Genomic DNA, 19,571 nt, shown 5'->3' with positions numbered 1-19,571 from the left:
ATTAACTAAAAACAGTGTTTAATCAGAAGGTTGTTAGGGTGGGTTCATTATTAATTTTCATCTCTTTCTTTTGGTTGACTAGATACCTGTGGAAGGAGGCCAGGAGCAGCAGACAGATTCCACCAAAGGGAGGTGCCTCAGGAGAACTGTCAGCGTCCCTTCCGAGGGTCAGTTTCCTGAGTACCCACCAGAGGGCGCCACTAAACTGGGTAAGTTTAATAAAAGGAAAGAAAATCCTAGCTTTTATTGGATGATTTATGGACTTGTTACTGAGTATTACAGTAAAACAGATATCCTGCATTTCTAGTTAAGTAACTGTGTTGAAATCAGTGGCATGTTAACTCAGAGTTACCAGTCATTAGTGAGTCCAGTTATTTTAACAGAGTGACAGCAAAGTTACTTTACAGAGATAGAATTTATATGCTAATAAGTTTGCTGTTTAGTCTTGGGCAGGTTGGATGACTTGTTGTTTCTGGGATTATTGTTTGTTTCTAGGTTTTGAATGAGCATTAGGTGATTTTGTTGAAATTGAGATTTATAGAGGAGCCAGTGTGTGTAGAACTTAATACTAAGTGGTTTAAATATCTCCTGTTCACATAGCTACTGATGTTGTCTTGTATAATGCAATGCCAGTTCAAGCTAATTTAACTAAGCTGATTTGGCTTCCCACATGAGTTATATTAAGGGAAATGGTTGAAGTGGGTGATAGAAGGGAGAAATCAAAGAAGTCCCACTTCAGTTGTTATATACTAAAGGAATTAATGTCAGTATCAAAGCAACAGACTCTTTCAATGTTTCCTACCACATGTCTTCTATTAGGCATTTTCATTTTTAGCAATGGATATTTAAATAATTAGACATAATTAAGATTAAATAAAATAATGAAGGAATTTGAAATTTAGAAAGTGCTTTGGTGCTTTACATTGTAGCATTATTTGCTTAGCAAATCATAGACTTTTAGTCATAGACATTTGGTAGGTAGAACAAAATCATTTACTGTCTTCATTATGGTCAAAATGGATAATTCTCTGATTTTGGTTGTGTTTTTTAAAATAAGAATTTGGTTTGGGTTTATTGGTTGTGTTTTTTGTTTGCTTGCTTTGCTTGCTGCTTTCTGCCTTTTTCTTTGTTTTCTAAATGGAACACTTGGTCAGAATTAGAATTCTTTTCTTTTTCTTTAAACCTATAACAGTTGTTTTGTTTGCAGAATTAAGCCAAGTTAACAAATATTTTCTCTAAGGAGTCATATTTGAAGATGTAAAATTGTCAACTCACCTTATTTTTATTGTATCTCTTAGCATGTATTGAAACCAGTTTAGGTGTGTGCCTAAATTATCCAGAAAACCTGTCTGGGTGTAGCTATTTTATGGCCCATTTATACTTCACATACATTGAACTGGCTTAGAGTCACCTTCTTTCAGGTCCTTTGGATTCTTTATTTGTAATGTTCTGTTGATGGCTGCCTTTGCCATATCAGAGAACCTTTGGCTATTCAAGCTTTGCCCCACAAAAGTCTGGATTTTGAGAAAGTGCAGTCATACTGTGGAGAATTATTATAGTGTTGAAACAGAAGATAGAGTTACATAGCAAGTTGTTATCTCTCTACAATGTTCCATATTTTGGGCCCAAAAACAAACTATAAAGTCTGGTTAGAGCCTATCCTGTCTTTGGTTCTTGACAAGTTTGGTGGTCATCCTGGCTCATGGCAGCTTATCATCATTTCCAGTGCCATTCTTCCTTACATGCCAGTCTTATCTTGAATTAGATTACTTTTTGTTGATTTGTTTTTATCTCCTAGCAATTTGTCTTTAGGCAAAATTTCCTGCTGGCAAATGTTTCATTGAACAGTTGCCATATATGTAACATTCTGTGCCAGTCCCTAAGTATGAAAAGAAGTGTAAGATAAGACTTCTGCTTTCAGGAGTTTTATTTATATAGTTAGGATGATAGGATAAATACGTGTAGAAATAAAAATATAAATTAGTATACAAAAATCAATTATATTTCTGGATACCAGCAACAAACCAGAAATGAAAAAAATTTTAATACACCATTTGTTTTAACATCACAGATAGCAAATCCACAGATAGCAAATTCCACAGATAGTGTATCTGTGGAAAATCTAATGAGAGACATGAAAGACTTATAGAGAGAGAACCATAAGAAGTAATTAAAAGAAAATTAGAAAATATTTAAATAAATGGAGGGCTAAAGTATAAAAGTTTAGAGTCTATTTTATGTTATCTATTAGTTTTCTTTAAAATCAAAATCCAGCATGGTATTTCTTTTCCCCCTATACCTACACAAATTGGCAAGTTGATTCTAGAATTCATGTAGAAGTGCCTTAGACCAAGAATAGAAAAGGTAGATGAAAATGGAGAGAAGACTTAATCTACTCATGTCAAGATCTATCTAAAAGGTTACAGGAATATATTGGTGAAAGAATACACAAATAGATCAGTGAAACACACTTGAAAGTCCTGTAGTAGACCCACCTCTGCATGGACATTGGTGTGGCTTAGGGGCCCTGTAGTGCAGTGGGATAAAGGAAGTCTTTTTGATTTTGGTGCTGGGTCAGTTAGATTTCTTTCTGAGGTGCAAGGGAAAACTTGAGTCTTACCTTATACCATCCACAGAATCAGTCCCAAGTGTGTTGTAGGTCTAGACAAGTCAGGTAACACAATAAAGCTTCTAGAAATCATGCAGAAGGGTGTTTTTGAAATCTTATGTAGAAAAAGGGCTCTCAAATAGAATTTTAAAAATCACAAAGTGGTACACAGTGTGTGATGCTGTTTATATAAAGCTCCCGGACACACAAACCTGACCTGTGGTGTATGTCAGGATGGTGCTTACTTTTTGGGAGGAGGCAAGAGGATTATGAAGATTTCTGGAGTACTAGTGATGTTCTTTCTGTGACGTGTGCAGTGGTTGTGCAGGTGTGCCTACTTTGTGATGATTCATTGAGCTATACATGAATGATTTTGGTACTTTCTGTGTATATGTTACATTTAAGGGGAAATATGGAGGAAAAAAGCCAGAAGCTAGGTCATACTGTCAAGTAAGTGATCTAAATTGAATATCATGACGGGCATAGTAAAGAATTAGGAATTATAATCAACTTTATTGTATGTTACTGAATATGCTATTGAGAGAGAAACTGGGATGAAGACTAAGCAAATCATTGAATTTAGTGACATTGAGGTTCCTGGTGAGTTTATGGACAGCAGTTGTAGTGGTATGTGGTAGCCGAGGCTGTGCAAATGGGTTGAGAAGATAGCGTAAGTGAGAAGACTGAAACAGCGAACAGATACGATTCCTTTGAGAAGTTTGCCTGTGAAAAGGACAATAGACACTCCATAAATATTTGAGTGACTGAATGATTACATTAGGGTAAAATCGATGAAAGGAATGGAGATAAAAGAAGAAAGGTAACAGAATACATGACTAAGTTGACCAATCATAGCGTGCCAGTAGTAGTGAAGGAACACTGATTCCTATAACTATTTTGTGTCTCTCTTAAGACCTACAGCAATTCACTAACTGGCCCCTGTATTTCTTCTGGCTCTGAATTTGATAGATATGCTACTGACAGAGCCTTCAAAAAGTAATCATATCAGAACATGGTTTTTGGGAAAAGATGCTATCCCAAGAATAATTGTTTCCTGTCTTCCTTTTGTAGGAGATAATTTAATAGTTAACCAGGATGTCATCCATTCATGACAGGACTTTTAAGAGAATATAAGTTTCAAACAGGTGATTTCTCCAATAGACCTAAGAAGCTATTTTTTATTCACCCTACAAATGAGTTGTTCTATTGAAATTCTCCTCCCCTCTCTTTTAATTCACTACTGAATGAAACTAGCAGTATAAATAAGATGGGGGAAAGCAGTTAACACTTTAAGCTTTTATTGAGTGTTTGCAGTATTACTTAGGTAATTTCTTTTTTTAAAAGATTTATTTATTTATTTGAAATTCAAAGTTACACAGAGAGAGGGGAGGCAGAGAGAGAGAAAGAGAGAGAGAAAGGTCTTCCATCTGATGGTTCACTCCCCAGTTGGCCGCAAGAGCCAGAGCTGCACCAATCTGAAGCCAGGAGCCAGGAGCTTCTTCTGGGTCTCCCATGCAGGTGTAGGGGCCCAAGGACTTGGGCCATCTTCTACTACTATCCCAGGACACAGTAGAGAGCTGGATCAGAAGAGGAGCAGCTGGGTCTTGAACCAGCGCCCATATGGGATGCTGGCGCTTCAGGCCAGGGCATTAACCCACTGCACCACAGTGCCTGCCCCTACTTAGGTAATTTCAATAAAAATATCAGATTCATTTGAAAAAAATTGTTGAATTCCCTACATCACCTCCTGTCAAGCAGACATATGCATACATTTTATAACCAAGGAAATTTATTGATGACTATCCATGCATTATTGTGGCCTGTTGCATTGTATGGATTTTATTTATTTTTTGCTTTTCAAATGCCATTCATTTATGCAGCCAGTAGTTACTGAGTACCAACTGTATATCAGAGGCTATTCCAGGTTCTCAGGATTAGCAGTGAAAAATACAGACGAAAAATTTCTCCTTCCTTAGAGCTTACATTCTATTGAGAAACCATAGACAATAAGTAAGAATAATAAGTTAAATTATGCTATCTGGATGGTGATAGTACAAAGTAAAAAAAAAAAAAAAGTAGTGAACAGGGGTAGGAAATATCAAGGGAGTATTATTTAGCTCATGTGACCAAGGCTGGCCTCACTGATACTTGAATAATGATGGTTAAAAGTATGGGAGTAGAGGATATAGACACCTGAAGGTGCAGATTTCTGCCTGCAGAAACAGCTGGTATTAAGTGGGAATATATTTGGAATATTCCATGAATAGCATAGAAGTCAGTGAGGCCGGCATGTAATGAACATGGGGAGAGTAGTAGATGGTATCACTGAGCTCTTCGGTGACCAGATCACGCAGGCGTCTCGCAGGTCATCGTAAAGTCTGCCCTTCACTCTGTGAGATGGGGAGCCACTGGCTCTTGAATTAGGAGTAAGGGTACAAAAATTGGAATTTAGAGACCAGTTAGGATGTTGGCACAATAATCTTGTTGAGACATGATAGCAGCTTGTGCCAGAATGGTAATAGTGCAAGGACTGAGAAATAAACAGTTCCTAGATATATTTGAAAGTAGAGACATCAGGGCTGGCGCCCAATAGGCTAATCCTCCGCCTGTGGCACCGGCACACTGGGTTCTAGTCCCAGTTGGGGCGCCGGATTCTGTCCCGGTTGCCCCTCTTCCAGGCCAGCTCTCTGCTATGGCCCGGGAGTGCAGTGGAGGATGGCCCAAGTCCTTGGGCCCTGCACCCGCATGGGAGACCAGGAGAAGCACCTGGCTCCTGGCTTCGGATCAGCGCGGTGCACCAGCCGCAGCAGCCATTGGGGGGTGAACCAACGGCAAAGGAAGACCTTTCTTGCTGTTTCTCTCTCTCACTATCCACTCTGTCCAAAAAAAAAAAAAGTAGAGACATCAGAATTTGCTTAATGGATTAAATATAGGAGGTAAGAAACAGAATAGATGAGAAGGTTGAATAGGACAGCTACAGAAATAAAGAGGGGAAGATGGGGAAGACTAGGGGAGAAAACAGTGGTTGCCCAGGAGCTCAGTTTTTTACACGTTAAGCTTGAGGATCTTATTGATGTCGTCTAACTATGACCCATGATTAATATTTCGAGTTCTTGTCTCAAGCTTAGAGAAGCTTCCTAAATTTAGACATAGACGAAGCAGGCAACATGGAAAAACTTAGAATTTATTTGGGGAAGTGAGAGAAATACATAGGAACATGAGGGCTTTATTTAAGGGAGAGGATGGTCAGAAAGGTGAACCAGGAGTTCCATACCAGGCAGAGAGCAGATCTGGGGCCATTTGCAGGTGTCCACAGTCAGAGCCACATGGAGAGAAAAACCACACGGGCAAGAGTGACCATGAATAGCATGGTGCACAAGCAAAACGGCAGTGGGCCATGGGCACTCCAAGCCTTTTACTTGCTTCCAAAAAGGGAGTGGTTACGTAATCTGATTGGGTGGGTGTATACAGATGAGATCAGGTAGGGCCGTCTCCAGCTCATGAGCCTAATTCTTTCTCCTTGACTAATACCATATCATTTCCCACTCAGAGATTCTTGACCTTTAATCTTAAGAGGATGCTGAAACATGCAGACGCATCATATCTTCTACAGCTGCTTCCTGTTGATCAGGGGCTCAGGCCTTGTCTGTCCTTGGTCTGGAGACATCTTCCTATCTCATTTAATGAATGCATTTCATGAGCTGGAGTACTCTGTCACCGCCAATGGCTGTGTCCTCTGCACAGACATCATTACTCTCAGAAGTCATTGAGTTCTGAAGCATACAAGTTTACCAGTCAGCATAAGCTAAACTGGAACAAAACAGATTGCAAGTGGAGTGCATTAAGATAGCAAGAACATATCCTGTAAACTCCCAGATGGTGGGTGGTGATAGGCTACCCTTATGCAGATTATAAAACCATTTAGCCTGAGCATAGAGACTTCTAATATCTTTTTCAGTGAACATGCTACTGTTTGAGTAAAGGTGGCAGATTCCATTAATCACTGCACACATTCTTCCTTGTTCTATTAGTATATATTCCAAGGCTTGTCTGTTGTCCATAACTGCCTTAGAATAGAGTGTCCACTGATGTAAGTACTTGTTGTAAAAGCTGGCCTGAAATGTAGGCCAAATTACCCAGAGCTGTGGTCAGGTTTTTAAAATGAGCTTCGTGTGGCTCACAAGTACTTTCAATCATTATAGTAAAAGAGCTCACTAAGGAGTTTTTCTGCCAATAACAGTACCCAGACAGAATCCAAAGAAGAGAGAAGTACAGCATGTCTGCCTTAAAGTGCAACATTCTTGATGGGACGAAAGCAAAAGCTTTACTTATCTTTTTGCTTTATGAAGAGGTATTTAAGATCTTTGATTGGCTCACAGGAATAATCAGATGTGTCTTTCGAGGTCACCTGTGAAGACTGTTGAGTTATTTTAGATACAAATGAAAGGCCATTGTCACTCCGGAGTGACCGTGGGAGTCGAAAGCATGGCACAGTGTCCTTCAGTAAGGCCTTGGAAACCTTGTGTTCCTCTTCTGTTTGAGTTGGGAAGGCTTCTGTCCATCCTCTGAAAGAATCAGTAAAGCTAGAAGATACTCATAGTTACGTATTGGTGGCAAATTGGGGAAATCAGTCTGCCAGTCTTCACCTGGGATGTTCATCTCTGCACAGGAGTCAACAGGGAGGTAGTTTTACGGGACCACCGGGGGTATTTTTAATCAAGTGGGCAAGGATGAGTTACCTCCCTTTCAACAGCATTTAGTCCTTTCTCTGCAAACACTCAGAAGATGAGTTGCATTGAATCTTCTCTTCCGAGGTGGGTAGAGTCATGCATCTCCTTAATAATTTTCCATTGAGAGGCCATTGGGACCATAACCTTATGATCCAAAGTCCACCTCCATTAGCATCTTTAGTATAACCCTGCTGTTAAGCCCATTCAGTCTCAGACTTGGTATAGTGAGCTTCCTTAGTCATTGCTACAGGTTGAGGTATTAGAGCCATTTCCAGAGCTACCTGTCCAGCCACTCGTTTTCTGTTTTATCTGCTAGTGCATTTCCCTTGCTAACATAGTTGTCTCCCTTCTGATGTCCCTTACAGTGAATGACAGCTACTTCCAAAAGCTACAGTACTACCTGATAACTTGCCTTTCTGATTCCTTCTTTCATGTAGCTACTGCCATCAGTAAACCCCTCAACATCTGTATTCTCCAAAGGCTCACCGCGTTCAGGTCAGGTATACTAGAATACACCTGTTCTATAGTTTCTACACAAGAATGAGTTAATTCTCCAGTGCCCTCAGGTGGCGACAGAGTTGCTGGGTTGAGGACCTGGCACACCTTAAGTTATCTCAGATGAATCTAACAGTAGATGTCCCCCTGTTAACCATTGACGTCCTTTAACTTCAAGACCCCTTGTAGCTGGTGTGGTGTGTGAACTTGAAGCGGCTGGCCTAAAGTCAGCTTGGTGGCTTCTTCCACCAAGAGTGCTGTAGCAGCAATAGCCTGTAAGCATGCAGGCCACCCTGTAGCCACTGAATCTAGCTGTTCAGAAAAATAGGCCACTGGTTGGGAAGTGGACCCAATTTCTGAGTCAGTACTCCTAGAGCACCCCCTGTTTCTCTGCTATAAACAGGGTAAATGGCTTCCTCAGGTTAGGAATTCTCAGTGCTGAGGCTTCTGTTAAAAGCTGTTTAATTCTTTGCACTGACTTGTGTAACGCCCTTGTCCAGCAAAGTGGGTCTGTGTCAGGGCCTTTTAAAGCTTCATTATGAAGGCTTGGCTATTAATCTAAATTGTGGAATCCTTATTCTACAGAATCTGCCATTCCCAGAAATATCCTTAGTTGCTTTTTAGTCTGTGGTGACCTTATACATAACACAGCTTCCTTTCTCTTGACTGAAAGAGCACTCCTGGGGCTAGAACATATCCCAGGTAGTCTACCTCTTGTTTAGAAACCTGAGCTTTTGTTGAGGAACCTTTGTATCCTCACTTAGCTAGGAAGTTCAAAACCTGATGGTATTTTCATCTGAGTCCTCCTTGGATGGGCTGCAGAAGAGAGTATCATCTACATATTACAAGATCGCTCCATTCTTAGCTGTAATTCCCTGAGCTCCTTTTGCCAAGTGCATTACCAAACAGGTGCTGGCTGTTCCAGACTCTCTGGGGGAGCACAGTCCATGCATATTGCTGATCTAAACCTGAAACTGGGTCAGTCCATTCAAAGGCAAATGAAAACTGAAATTCTGAACTTAACGGGATACAGAAGATACCCTCCTTTAGGTCTAAAACTGTATACCACGAGATCCCTTCAGGCATTTATGTCAATATATAGTGTAAGGATTTGGCACAATAGGATGAGTTGGAATAACTGCCTCATTAACTGCCTTGAGGTTTTGAACTATCCTATATTCCCCATTCAGCCTTAAAACAGGCAATATAAGAATATTACAGGGAGACTGGAATGGGACCAACAGTCATCTTTGACTTTATTGGATATTAGCACTGATGAGGAAACACAGTCTTATCCTTTAAGAAAACCTTGAGAGCCACAGCATGTGTAGCCCGTCCAGGAATCTACTCTTTATTTTATTTCAGCAGGAATATTATCTAAACTAGGACCTGCCTCAATATTTGCTAACATCATAATAAATGATTTAAATATAGGGGAAGTTAACTTAAGGAAGCATCCAAGGTTGATAATAAATCTCTTCCAAGTAATGGAGTGGTTATGTAGTCTGATTGGCAGGCAAAGGTGGATACAGGTGAGATCAGGCAGGGGCAAGGGTAGGGGCATGGTCTCCAGCTTATGAGCCCAGTACTAATACCATATCATTTCCCCCTCAGAGATTCCAGACCCTTAATCTTAAGGGGATGCTGAAGGATGTAGACTCATCCCTATTGTTAAACACTTGAAATGTCATTTCTACCAATTGGCTCATGGGGGTTTGAGGGCTCATGGCTAGTTTTTGAAGCTTTTTTTTCTAATATCTGGTGCTGATTACATATTGAAATATGTACCAAGGTAAATCTGCCCTAGGATCTAAGTTGATATATTTCTTTATTCCTTCTGTTAATCATGCCTGGAACATATCTGAATTCTCATACGGACCCTGTGCTATCTCTTTGATTTTATCATAGTTTACGAGTTTTATAATACATTTCCTCAACTCTACCTACAGTAAGCATGAGACCATATGGTCTTGAGCAGCTGTGAACCTGATTCCCCCTTTTGTTAATTCCATTCACGTGTAGTATCCAGGACTGCTAGGGCCTCCACAGCAAAATTGCCAGGATACTGAACTGAGCTTCTGTCTAAATATGCTGCTTTTCTTCAGCCATACAAGTAGATAAAATAAGATGTCTGTCATTCCAATTAAGGTCATAAGCTAAGGTTAGGGCTTATAACTCCTATAGTAGGATCTTCTGAAAGTCTTCCTGTCTTTTGTTTTCAGATAGAATGAAAGGGACATGTATTCTAATGGTCCCTGTTCCACTGGCTACTTCTCTCAAGGGACGGAGCGTCCCTCCTGTCTGTTGATTGGAAACTCCACTCCTTGTAACCCCAGTGAAGCTGCCCTCTGGCAGGGGGCAGGAAGGGTTAAAAGGAGGCGGCCTTGGGGAGGGAGGTGAAAGGCCAGGCTTAGAAGGCGCAGAAGGGGATCCAGCACTCTTTGAGATGACTCTGGTGTCACAGCAGGTTGAGACTGTGGTAGCTGAGAACCAGTCAGTAATGGATCATCCATTACACCTACTGGTTGCTTATTTTCTTTTTGGATAGAAGAGGCAGGGTATAGCCCAACCCTCCTTTGGGGATTGAAATGTTGATATGCCATAAAGGCCTGTTCACAAGCAACTTCTAACTGACCATTCTTGCTGTTTTCTGCAATACAAGTCAAGTTCTGAAATGATATTAGAATGAAGAATGCCGTTTATTGGCCATGTTCTACCATTTCCCAACCTATACCTTGACCACACAGTATTGCAGAGAGAAATCAACTTTTCTTTAGTAATATCATCTAGCTTAGGGGTCTCCCAGTTATTAATTATATATCCTAAGGGTGTATCCAAGAGAGTGGTTGTAGAGCTAACATAGTTGAATCACCTCCTAACCTGGGGAAACAAAAAGTAGAAAGGGCTGAGCTTGGGCCCAGTTGTATTTGAACACGTGATTAACAAATAATTTGGCATCCCAGAGTTACTACACCCACAGTGGGATTTAAACAAAAAAAATTTTTAAACCATGGTAAAGCTAAAACCATACCAAAAACAAAACACTGTTTGGTTTGAGAAATGCCATTCCAGACTGCCCTGTCACTCCTGGGGTGTCAAATCTCAGAAGGTCAAAAAGAAAGCCACCTGGTCCAAGAAGAAATCACAGAAGGCCCACTGTGCATGAGATACCGAACCTCATGAGACCAAAACAGCCAGCATAGAGCCAAAACAAAAAATTAAAATAATAAACCAGTGTTAAAACCCCAATAACAAGCTATAACTTAAAAAGGCTATAATAAAAAGTACTTCCTAATCAGGTATGCAGCATGTAGCCAGTAAGGGCAAAAGTTCCCACTGGGGCCTCCATCTTGGCAACCACGTGTTTCTTGGGATGGAAGTCCCACCCTCCACTGCAGGAAGTGGAGTCTGCCATATTTAAGGTTCTGCCTTCCTGATGCTAAAAGGTTTCTAGGCAACAAGACCTGTTCCCACACCCAAAATCACATGCCTGAGGCAAGGCAATTGTCCCGTAACCTTAAATCCATTCTGAGAAACAGTTTTGTTTTAATCTTCGCAAATCCTTAAGAACATATTACAGGCAACTTGGGAATTTCTGTATTTCAACAAACTCTCACAAACTGGTCCTCCACTAAAATCTCTCTCCTACCTTTCTGCCCAAATCCTATTAACGCTAACATCCCATTCTCCTGAAACAAGAAATACCAAAAGAATCCATCCTTGCATTTTTACAGCCTCTTTCCAAAACCAGGAGTGCTGAGAGAAAGCCGAAAAACTGCCGGAGCTCTGTCATTCGTAAAACCGAAGGCACCGGAAGCAAAACCTCGAGTGCACGTTTGCCGAGGGACTAGAGCGCGCGGTTGTCAGTGAAGGAAGCCGCGAATGCTAAGAGAAGAGGGTGGGATGCCGAAAGGTTTTCAGAACTTAGAAGCCGCGTGAAGCCATTTGAAAGTCCATTACTGTGTTGTCCGGCTTTCAACAGATTGAACAAATATTAATAAGACCCTTCGTGGTCGCCATATAATATCATCTATGAGCCAAGGTTAGTATTTCCGATTCTTGTCTCAAGCTTAGAGAAGCATCCTAAATTTAGACATAGAGGAGGCAGCCGGCATGGTAAAACTCAGACTTTATCAGGGGAAGTGAGAGAAATACACAGGAACATGAGGGCTTTATTTAAGGGAGAGGGTGGTTCAGAAAGGTGAACCAGGAGTTCCATACCAGACAGAGAGCAGATCTAGGGCCACGTGCAGGCGTTCACAGGCCAGAGCCATGTGGAGAGAAAAATTACACAGGCAGGAGTGACTGCAAATAGCAGGGCACACAGCCAAAACAGTGGCAGGCCCTGGGCACTCCAAGCCTCTTATTTGCTTCCAAAAGGGGAACGGTTACATAGTCTGATTGGCAGGTGAGCATATACAGGTGGAATGGGGGGGAGGGGGGGCGTGGTCTCCAGCTCATGAGCCTAATTCTATCTCTTTGATTAATACCATATCATTATTAGACACCCAAGTGAAACTATGTCAGATCTGTGCCTCTCGAAGTACAAGGCAAGGTACAGACTGGCAATGTAAATTGCAGGCCTTTGTCAAACAGAGGATGTGTCCAGCCTTAGAACTGAATGAGATCCCTAGGGGAATATGTGTTGGTGAAAGAAGACTAAAGAGTAAGGGCCTGGCTCAACATGTAGAGCGTATGAAGATGAAAAGGCACCAGCAGAAAAAGGACAAGAGAAAGAGGAATGGAATGCAGAATTGGAGTTTTAAATAAGCACGTGGAGTCAAATGCTCATAGAGGAAGGGTGCATAGGTGCAGAATCTACTTTGATAGGTCTCAGACTCTCAGTTCAGCAGGGAGAAGGTACTAAAATTGACCCACATTTTGTTGTGCCATATTTTTCCACTGAAAATGAGTTATTAAGGCACATGAATATCATGTCTAAAGTAACATTTCCAGATTTATAAGCTGTGGGGGAAAAAAAATCTGTTTTCCTCTGGTGACAATATCCATATTTTAATTTATTCACCAAAAGATGATTTAATTTCAAACCATGCAAAGGATGACTTGCTGAAATTTAAAAAAGAAATTAGTTCTTTGAATGGTAAGGTTCTTTTTATGCAAACAATAGTGGGAGGTATGTTAATTGACCACATAAACTAGAATTGGTAAATACTCATTCCAATGTAAATATAACCTATGATTCAATTTTTTCTTAAAAAACAAAGCTGTCAAATAATTTGGAAGAGCTTTGAAAAGGGAGAAAGGTGAAAGCTGAACAGTGGACAGGATTCTTTATGAACTATACCTTTGTGGAAGAAAATTTCTCACCATTACTTCATATTGTTTACTGTCTGGTTGGTGGCACAATGTGTTCATTACATTTTTAAAAATATTTGTTTGAGGGGCCGATGCTGTGATGCACTAGGTTAATGCCTGCGGCACCAGCATCCCCTGTGGGCACCGGTTCTAGTCCCAGCTGCTCCTCTTCCGGTCCAGCTCTCTGCTATGGCCTGGGATAGCAGTGGAGGATGGCCCAAGTGCTTGGGCCCCTCACCTGCATGGGAGATTGGGAGGAAGCACCTAGCTCCTGGCTTTGGATCAGCACAGCTCCAGCCGTTGCAGCCATAGGGGAGTGAACCAACGGAAGGAAGACCTTTCTCTCTGTCTCTCTCTCTCACTGTCTGTAATTCTACCTGTAGAATAAATAAATAAATAAATAAGCATGCTTAACTCTTTAAAAAAAATTTGTTTGAGAGGCAGGGAGGCAGATAGATCTATCTACTGGTTCACTTGACAAATACCTGCAGTGGCTTCTGGCTGAGGCCTAAGCTGGGAACCTTGAATTCAGCCAGGGTCTCCCATGCGGGTGACAGGAACTCAGATACTTGAGCCGTCACCAGTGCCTCCCAGGGTCTGCCTGAGCAGGAAGCTGGGATCAGGCACTTCAATGTGGTATGCAGACATCAGAATCCCCGGGCCAACGTCTGCCCCATTACACTTCTTCAACATTCTGGTCAAGCACATGTTTTCTTGTCCAAATGGTGTGAAATGAATAAGAATACTTGTTTGCAGGTAACAACATGAATAAGACCATAAAGCTGGTTAAATTTTTTAAAAAGCCAAGCATTCATAATGCCAAATAGAAAGTTGAGATTGTAATATATAAATTCAAAATAAAAAATCTGGTAACTATTTCTTTATACCATGATTAACCCACGACGTTCCTCGTGGTCTTACATACACAGTGTCCAGGTTTTTAAAAGTCTGTGACTGACATCGTAAATTGTTTTATTGTAGAGTCCTCAGAGACATTTGGTAAATATATTAAAATTGTGATTTAACATAGTATCCCTCTAATACATTAATATGCCATAGGAAAGAATATATCAAAAGTTTTTCAGTGTCAAAGCCAGCTATTCAGAATTCCCTTGTCAAAGCCAGTCACTCAAAAGTCTGGAATGAAGAAGTCAAACAGAAACTTTTTTAAAAAACACCAAAAAAGGAAACCAAATTGGAAAGATTTTGAGGAAAAGCCAACTTTCTACCCATCCTTTGTTAAGTTAATTATCCTAAGTGATAAAAATTTGAAGAAACTTTGAAGAAAAGGAATGTTAAAAACAGAATATCTTCTCCGTGGCATATATAAAATTATTATAAAGGATAATCCTTTTGATCAAAATTGTTAAAGAATATCGCTTACTCAACCTTTAGCTTTAAACCTGATACTCTGAGACTAAATTAGCTTCAGTTCTAACTTTCTTTTTCTTTTTTTTTTTTTTGTTAACAAGATGTCTTTTTTTTTATTTAGTTAATATAAATTTCCAAAGTACAGTTTATGGATTACAATGGCTTCCCTCCCCATAATTTCCCTCCCACTCGCACCCCTCCCATCTCCCATTCCCTTGCCCAGTTCTAACTTTATTATGTGCAAACTAGTGATGACTCTTTTTAATCCCAAAACAGTATTACAAATATTTAGATAATTTGTGAAAATGCTTTCAAGATGTAGAATCTTCTATAAAAATACAAGATGGTAATAATATTGAGAGAAGGGGATATATGAGCAACAAAGATTTAATATTATAAGAAATATATCCTTTTTATTTAATGTAATAAAAATGCTGATATTGTGTTGCTATATGGGGGCAAACTGTTGAAATCGTTACCTAATATATACTAAACTGATCTTTTGTATATAAAGAGAATTGAAAATGAATCATGATGTGATTGGAAGGGGAGAGGGAGCGGGAAAGGAGAGGGTTGTGGGTGGGAGGGAAGTTTTGGGAGGGGGAAGCCATTGTAACCCATAAGCTGTACTTTGGAAATTCATATTCATTAAATAAAAGTTTAATTTAAAAAAATGCTGATAAATAATGCTTGTGTATGGGAGCATTCAGTACTTAGAATAACTATTAAATTAATGTATATATTTACTTAACCTTTATATTTGCATTCCATGATCAATAGATTCCGTGATATATATATATATATAGTTTGAGGAAAGGTGGAAGGAGCTCAAGAATTATCAAAAGCATTACGGGTAATTAAGTTAAAAGACTCTGGAATAATGTTCCTCAAGGCTTTTGGTTGGGTACTTTGGAGTTTTCTTAAAAACCGTGAGCTAGTATATTTATTCCTTGAGAGCTGGTTCTGTAAGATACACATGGTAAGTGTGTGATAATATTCAAGAAGAAGGGGCTTGAATATACAATAAAGTAGCCATATACAGTCAGTTCTGCTATAAGGATTATATACAATCCTAAAAATTACTGGGCTTAGGAGAAGAGAGGAGTTTGGAATGCTTGGTTGGTGACACTTAAAAAATAGTAGAAATAAAATATATAATGATATAACATTTTATTGTGAGAAAAATCTAAAAATTTAATTGTGGTAGTGGCATCAGAATAGTTTATAAATTTATTGTTTTGTGTTAGAAGGAGAGTTATTTAAAACCAGATAGAACATGGTTACAGGAGCTAGTGTTTATTACAAATGAAATTGGAGGTAAAAAGCACAAAAATCTGTGATATCTATCACAGTATGTATCAATTGTGGTAGAACATTAATATTTTTAAAACAAGTTATAACAGAACTACCAACCCAGCCCAATCAGGTTTGTCCATTACAAATAAGAGGCTTGCATTCATTAGCTAATTGAATGCAAACATTTGAGTTACTTTTGAACACATTCCTAATATTCTTCTGAAAGTTATTTAGGGACTGGCATTGTGGCAATACTGGCATCCCACATGGGCGCCAGTTCAAGTCCCAAATGCTCAACTTCCAATCCAGTTCCCTGCTAATGCACCTGGGAAAGCAGTGAAAGATGGCTCAAGTCCTTGGGCCCCAGCCAGCCATATGGGAAACCTAAAATAATCTCCAGGCTCCTGGCTTTGGCCTGGTACAGCCCCGGCCATTGCAGTTATTTGGGAGGTTAACCAGTGGGTGGAAGATCTCTCTCTCTCTCTGTCTCTCCCTCTCTCTTTGTGACTCTTTTACTTCCTAATAAATAAATGTCTTTAAAAAAAGTTATTTGAATATCAAGACGTATTAATAAAATGAAAACTAGTACTTAAATTCTCAATCTAACCTACCAAAGTCAACTTTCATTTTACTCTTAGAAACTAGATTTAGATTAGCAGTTATAAGAGTTTTTTCTGTTAGGAAATCAGTTCCCTGTTCTAAGTCAGGTGCCAGACACAATTCCTTCTAACTTGTAACTGAAAGTTTGAATTCATCATTTGTTCTTTTTTATCTTCCACATCCTGGCACAGTCTAGATTTGTTCATATCTGTGAAGGTGGCTTCTAGGCAGTGTTGCCCAATTCCTAGGGATGCCTGTCATTTGTCATGGTTGATCTGTAATTATTTTATAAGGTTCCCAGCAGATGGCAGTAAAGTGTCTTAAATAAAGGATTCTCTGTAATTCTTGCAAGTCATTTGTATGGGCTGTTGTCAAGGTTGCTGTTTCCAGTTTGTGGGGATTGGTGCCCCAAAGGACTACAGTTGAGTCCTAAAGTATGATACCCAGGCCAGGGGCTCCTCTTAATCAGCCCTAAGGCAATCTCACTATATACTAATAACCCTGATACTAATATATCTATGTATAGATATAGATATAGATATAGATATAGATATAGATATAGGTAAGGTATAGATATAGATATATAGATATATAGATCAGTTATTAATTGGAGAATTAGGCAGGTTTTGAGTTTTAGCCTGAACTTCTGGGGAGAGAAGTAGTACATTGAATGCGAGCATCTAATTGTACTCCTTCCAGAAATCTCTCTAAAGCTATAGTTAAGGGTTTTAAAAATTTTAATTTTAATTTATTTGAAAGGCAAAGAGACAGAGACAGAGAGATAGAGAGATCTTTTATCCAGTGTTTCACTTCCCAAATGCCCACAAATAGCTGGAGTTGGGCCAAGCTGAAACCAGGAGCCCAGAACTCAATCTAAATCTTAGGCCATCACCTCCTTCCTCCCAGGGTGTACATTAGCAGAAAGCTGGAACTGGAATTGGAGTGAGGATCCTAACCCAGGCTCTCTGACATGGGATGTTGGCATCCTAAGCAGCATCTTACCTACTGCACCAAACACCCATCCCAAGGGGGTTCATTTTAAAATGTGGTCCCTCAAAGGTGTGGAGAATGAGAAAGAAGAAAACAGTCATACACATATAGACAGAAAGTAAAAGCTGAAAAGCAGGGGCCTGTGCCACAGTGCAGTAGGTTAACCCTCCGCCTGCTTCGCTGGCATCCCATATGTGTGCCGGTTCTAGTCCCAGTTGCTCCTCTTCCAGTTCAGCTCTCTGCTATGGCCTGGGAAAGCAGTAGATGGCCCAAGTGCTTGGACCCCTGCACCCGCGTGGGAGACCAGGAAGAAGCACCTGGCTCCTTGCTTTGGATCAGCACAGCTCCAGCCGTTGCGGTCATTTGGGGAGTGAACCAACGGAAGGAAGACCTTTCTCTCTGTCTCTCTCTCTCACTGTCTGTAACTCTACCTGTAAAATAAATAAATAAATAAATGAAATCTTTAAAAAAAAAAAAGAAGAAGAAAGCTGAAAAGCAAACGAAGTGTGGTAGAAGGCGTAGCTCACTTGTGAAATCCAAATCTTAATTTAGCAATGAAGAAAGCTAAGAACCCATCTGATTTTCACCAGCAACTCTTCAAATAGCTCAGGAACCAATCATTCGGGAACATATGGTAGTCATTGATTTCTAGGTCCTCCTCTTCCCCATTCTCCTGAACAAGTGCTCTTCCCATCTCTACCTCCACCCTGGGTTCGCACCCTAGGTCATTGCCTCGAGAAAAAGTCCCAGGGATCGCTGGGCGGGGAGATAGCCCGCAACACTGAGAGCAGGAATCTGCACCCTGAGTGCTGAGAGGACTCCCTCTTCCTCCCTCCTTTGCCTTTACCCTCCAGGCGGCAGAAGAGAAGAGTAGGTTCTGGGGTATTCTACTGGCAAAAGAGGAATGACCTAACGATACTAACTTTCCCAAAACTAGCAGACGGCTGAAGGAAAGATGTCTAGCATGAAAAGAAATTAACAAATTAATTTGGAGGAAAAGACCAGGCAAGGAACAGAAAATTAAAAAATAATTGCTATCTTCAGAAAGGTTATATACATGAAATAACTACTGATTATTAAAGCTAAAGAGCTTTAAAAAAAAAGATTTATTTTATTTATTTGAAAGGCAGAGTTACAGAGAGGAGAAAAGACAGACAGACAGAAAGACAGACAGGCTTCTGTCTGTGCTTGGTTTACTCTCCAAATGGCTGCAACTGCCCAGGCTATGCCAGGGTGAAGCCAAGGAGCCTGGAACTCCATCAGGGTTCACTTGGATGGTGGGGTCACCCTCTGCTGTTTTCCCAGGCACATTAGCAGGGAGCAGGATCAGAGGTGAAGCATGTGGGATGCCAGCGTAGCAGGCAGCAGCTTAGTCCGTGGGGCCACAGCACTGGCTCCCAAATAATTTCTTTCTTTCTTTTTTTTTTTTTTTTAAACTTTTATTTATTTATTTGAAAGGCAGAGTTACAGAGGGGGAGGCAGAGACAGAGGGAGAGAGAAAGAAAGATCTTTCATCTATTGGTTCACTCTCCAAAAGTTGGCAAAGGCCAGCACTGGGCCAGGCCTAAGCCAGGAGTCAGGAACTTCATCCAGGTCTCCCACATGGGTCACAGGAGCCGAAGTACTACTTTCCCAGGTGCATTAACAGGGAACTGACTCAGAAGTGGAGCAGCCAGGACAAGAACTGGCACCCATATGTGATGCCGACTGTACAAACAGCAGCTTTACTTGCTTAGGCCACAGTACTGCACCCCTCCCCCACCAAGAGCTTTTGTCTCTTAAAATATTATGGCTGAAATAAGGACTCAGTAGAAGGGCTGGAAAATGAAATTGAGGAAATTTGTCAGAAAGTAAACAGAGTCCAATATTGTGGCCCAGCTAGCTAAGCTGCTACCTTCAATTCCAGCACCCCACATCAGAGTGCGAATTCTAGTCCCCACTGCTCTTCTTCCAATCCAGTTCCCTGCTAAGGTACCTGAGAAAGAAGCAGAAGAAGGTCCACGTACTTTGGCCCCTGCCAACAGTGTGGAAGACCCAGGTGGACCACCGGGCTCCTGGCTTAGGCCTGGCCCAACCCTGAACATTGCAGCCATTTGGGGAATTTAGCAGTGGATGGAAGATCTCTGTCCCTGTCTCTGTCTGTCAACCTCCCCTTCAAGTAAAAA

General features: G+C 40.6%; 1 protein-coding gene across 2 annotated transcripts in view; it reads left to right on the top strand.

Annotated features, from left to right (window-relative positions):
* RASAL2 (RAS protein activator like 2) overlaps positions 1–19,571 on the top strand; it is a 401,898-nt gene that overhangs the window by 200,604 nt on the left and 181,723 nt on the right. For both annotated transcript variants that reach the window (XM_062192966.1, XM_062192967.1), the window contains exon 3: positions 83–209. In XM_062192966.1, coding sequence (XP_062048950.1) covers positions 83–209 — 127 coding nt within the window. The remainder of the gene's footprint in view (positions 1–82; positions 210–19,571) is intronic.

Source organism: Lepus europaeus, chromosome 5 (genome assembly GCF_033115175.1).
Source record: "Lepus europaeus isolate LE1 chromosome 5, mLepTim1.pri, whole genome shotgun sequence".
Taxonomy (NCBI): domain Eukaryota; kingdom Metazoa; phylum Chordata; class Mammalia; order Lagomorpha; family Leporidae; genus Lepus; species Lepus europaeus.
Note: the sequence above shows the minus strand (reverse complement) of the source record. Positions and strands in the feature narration are given on the sequence as shown.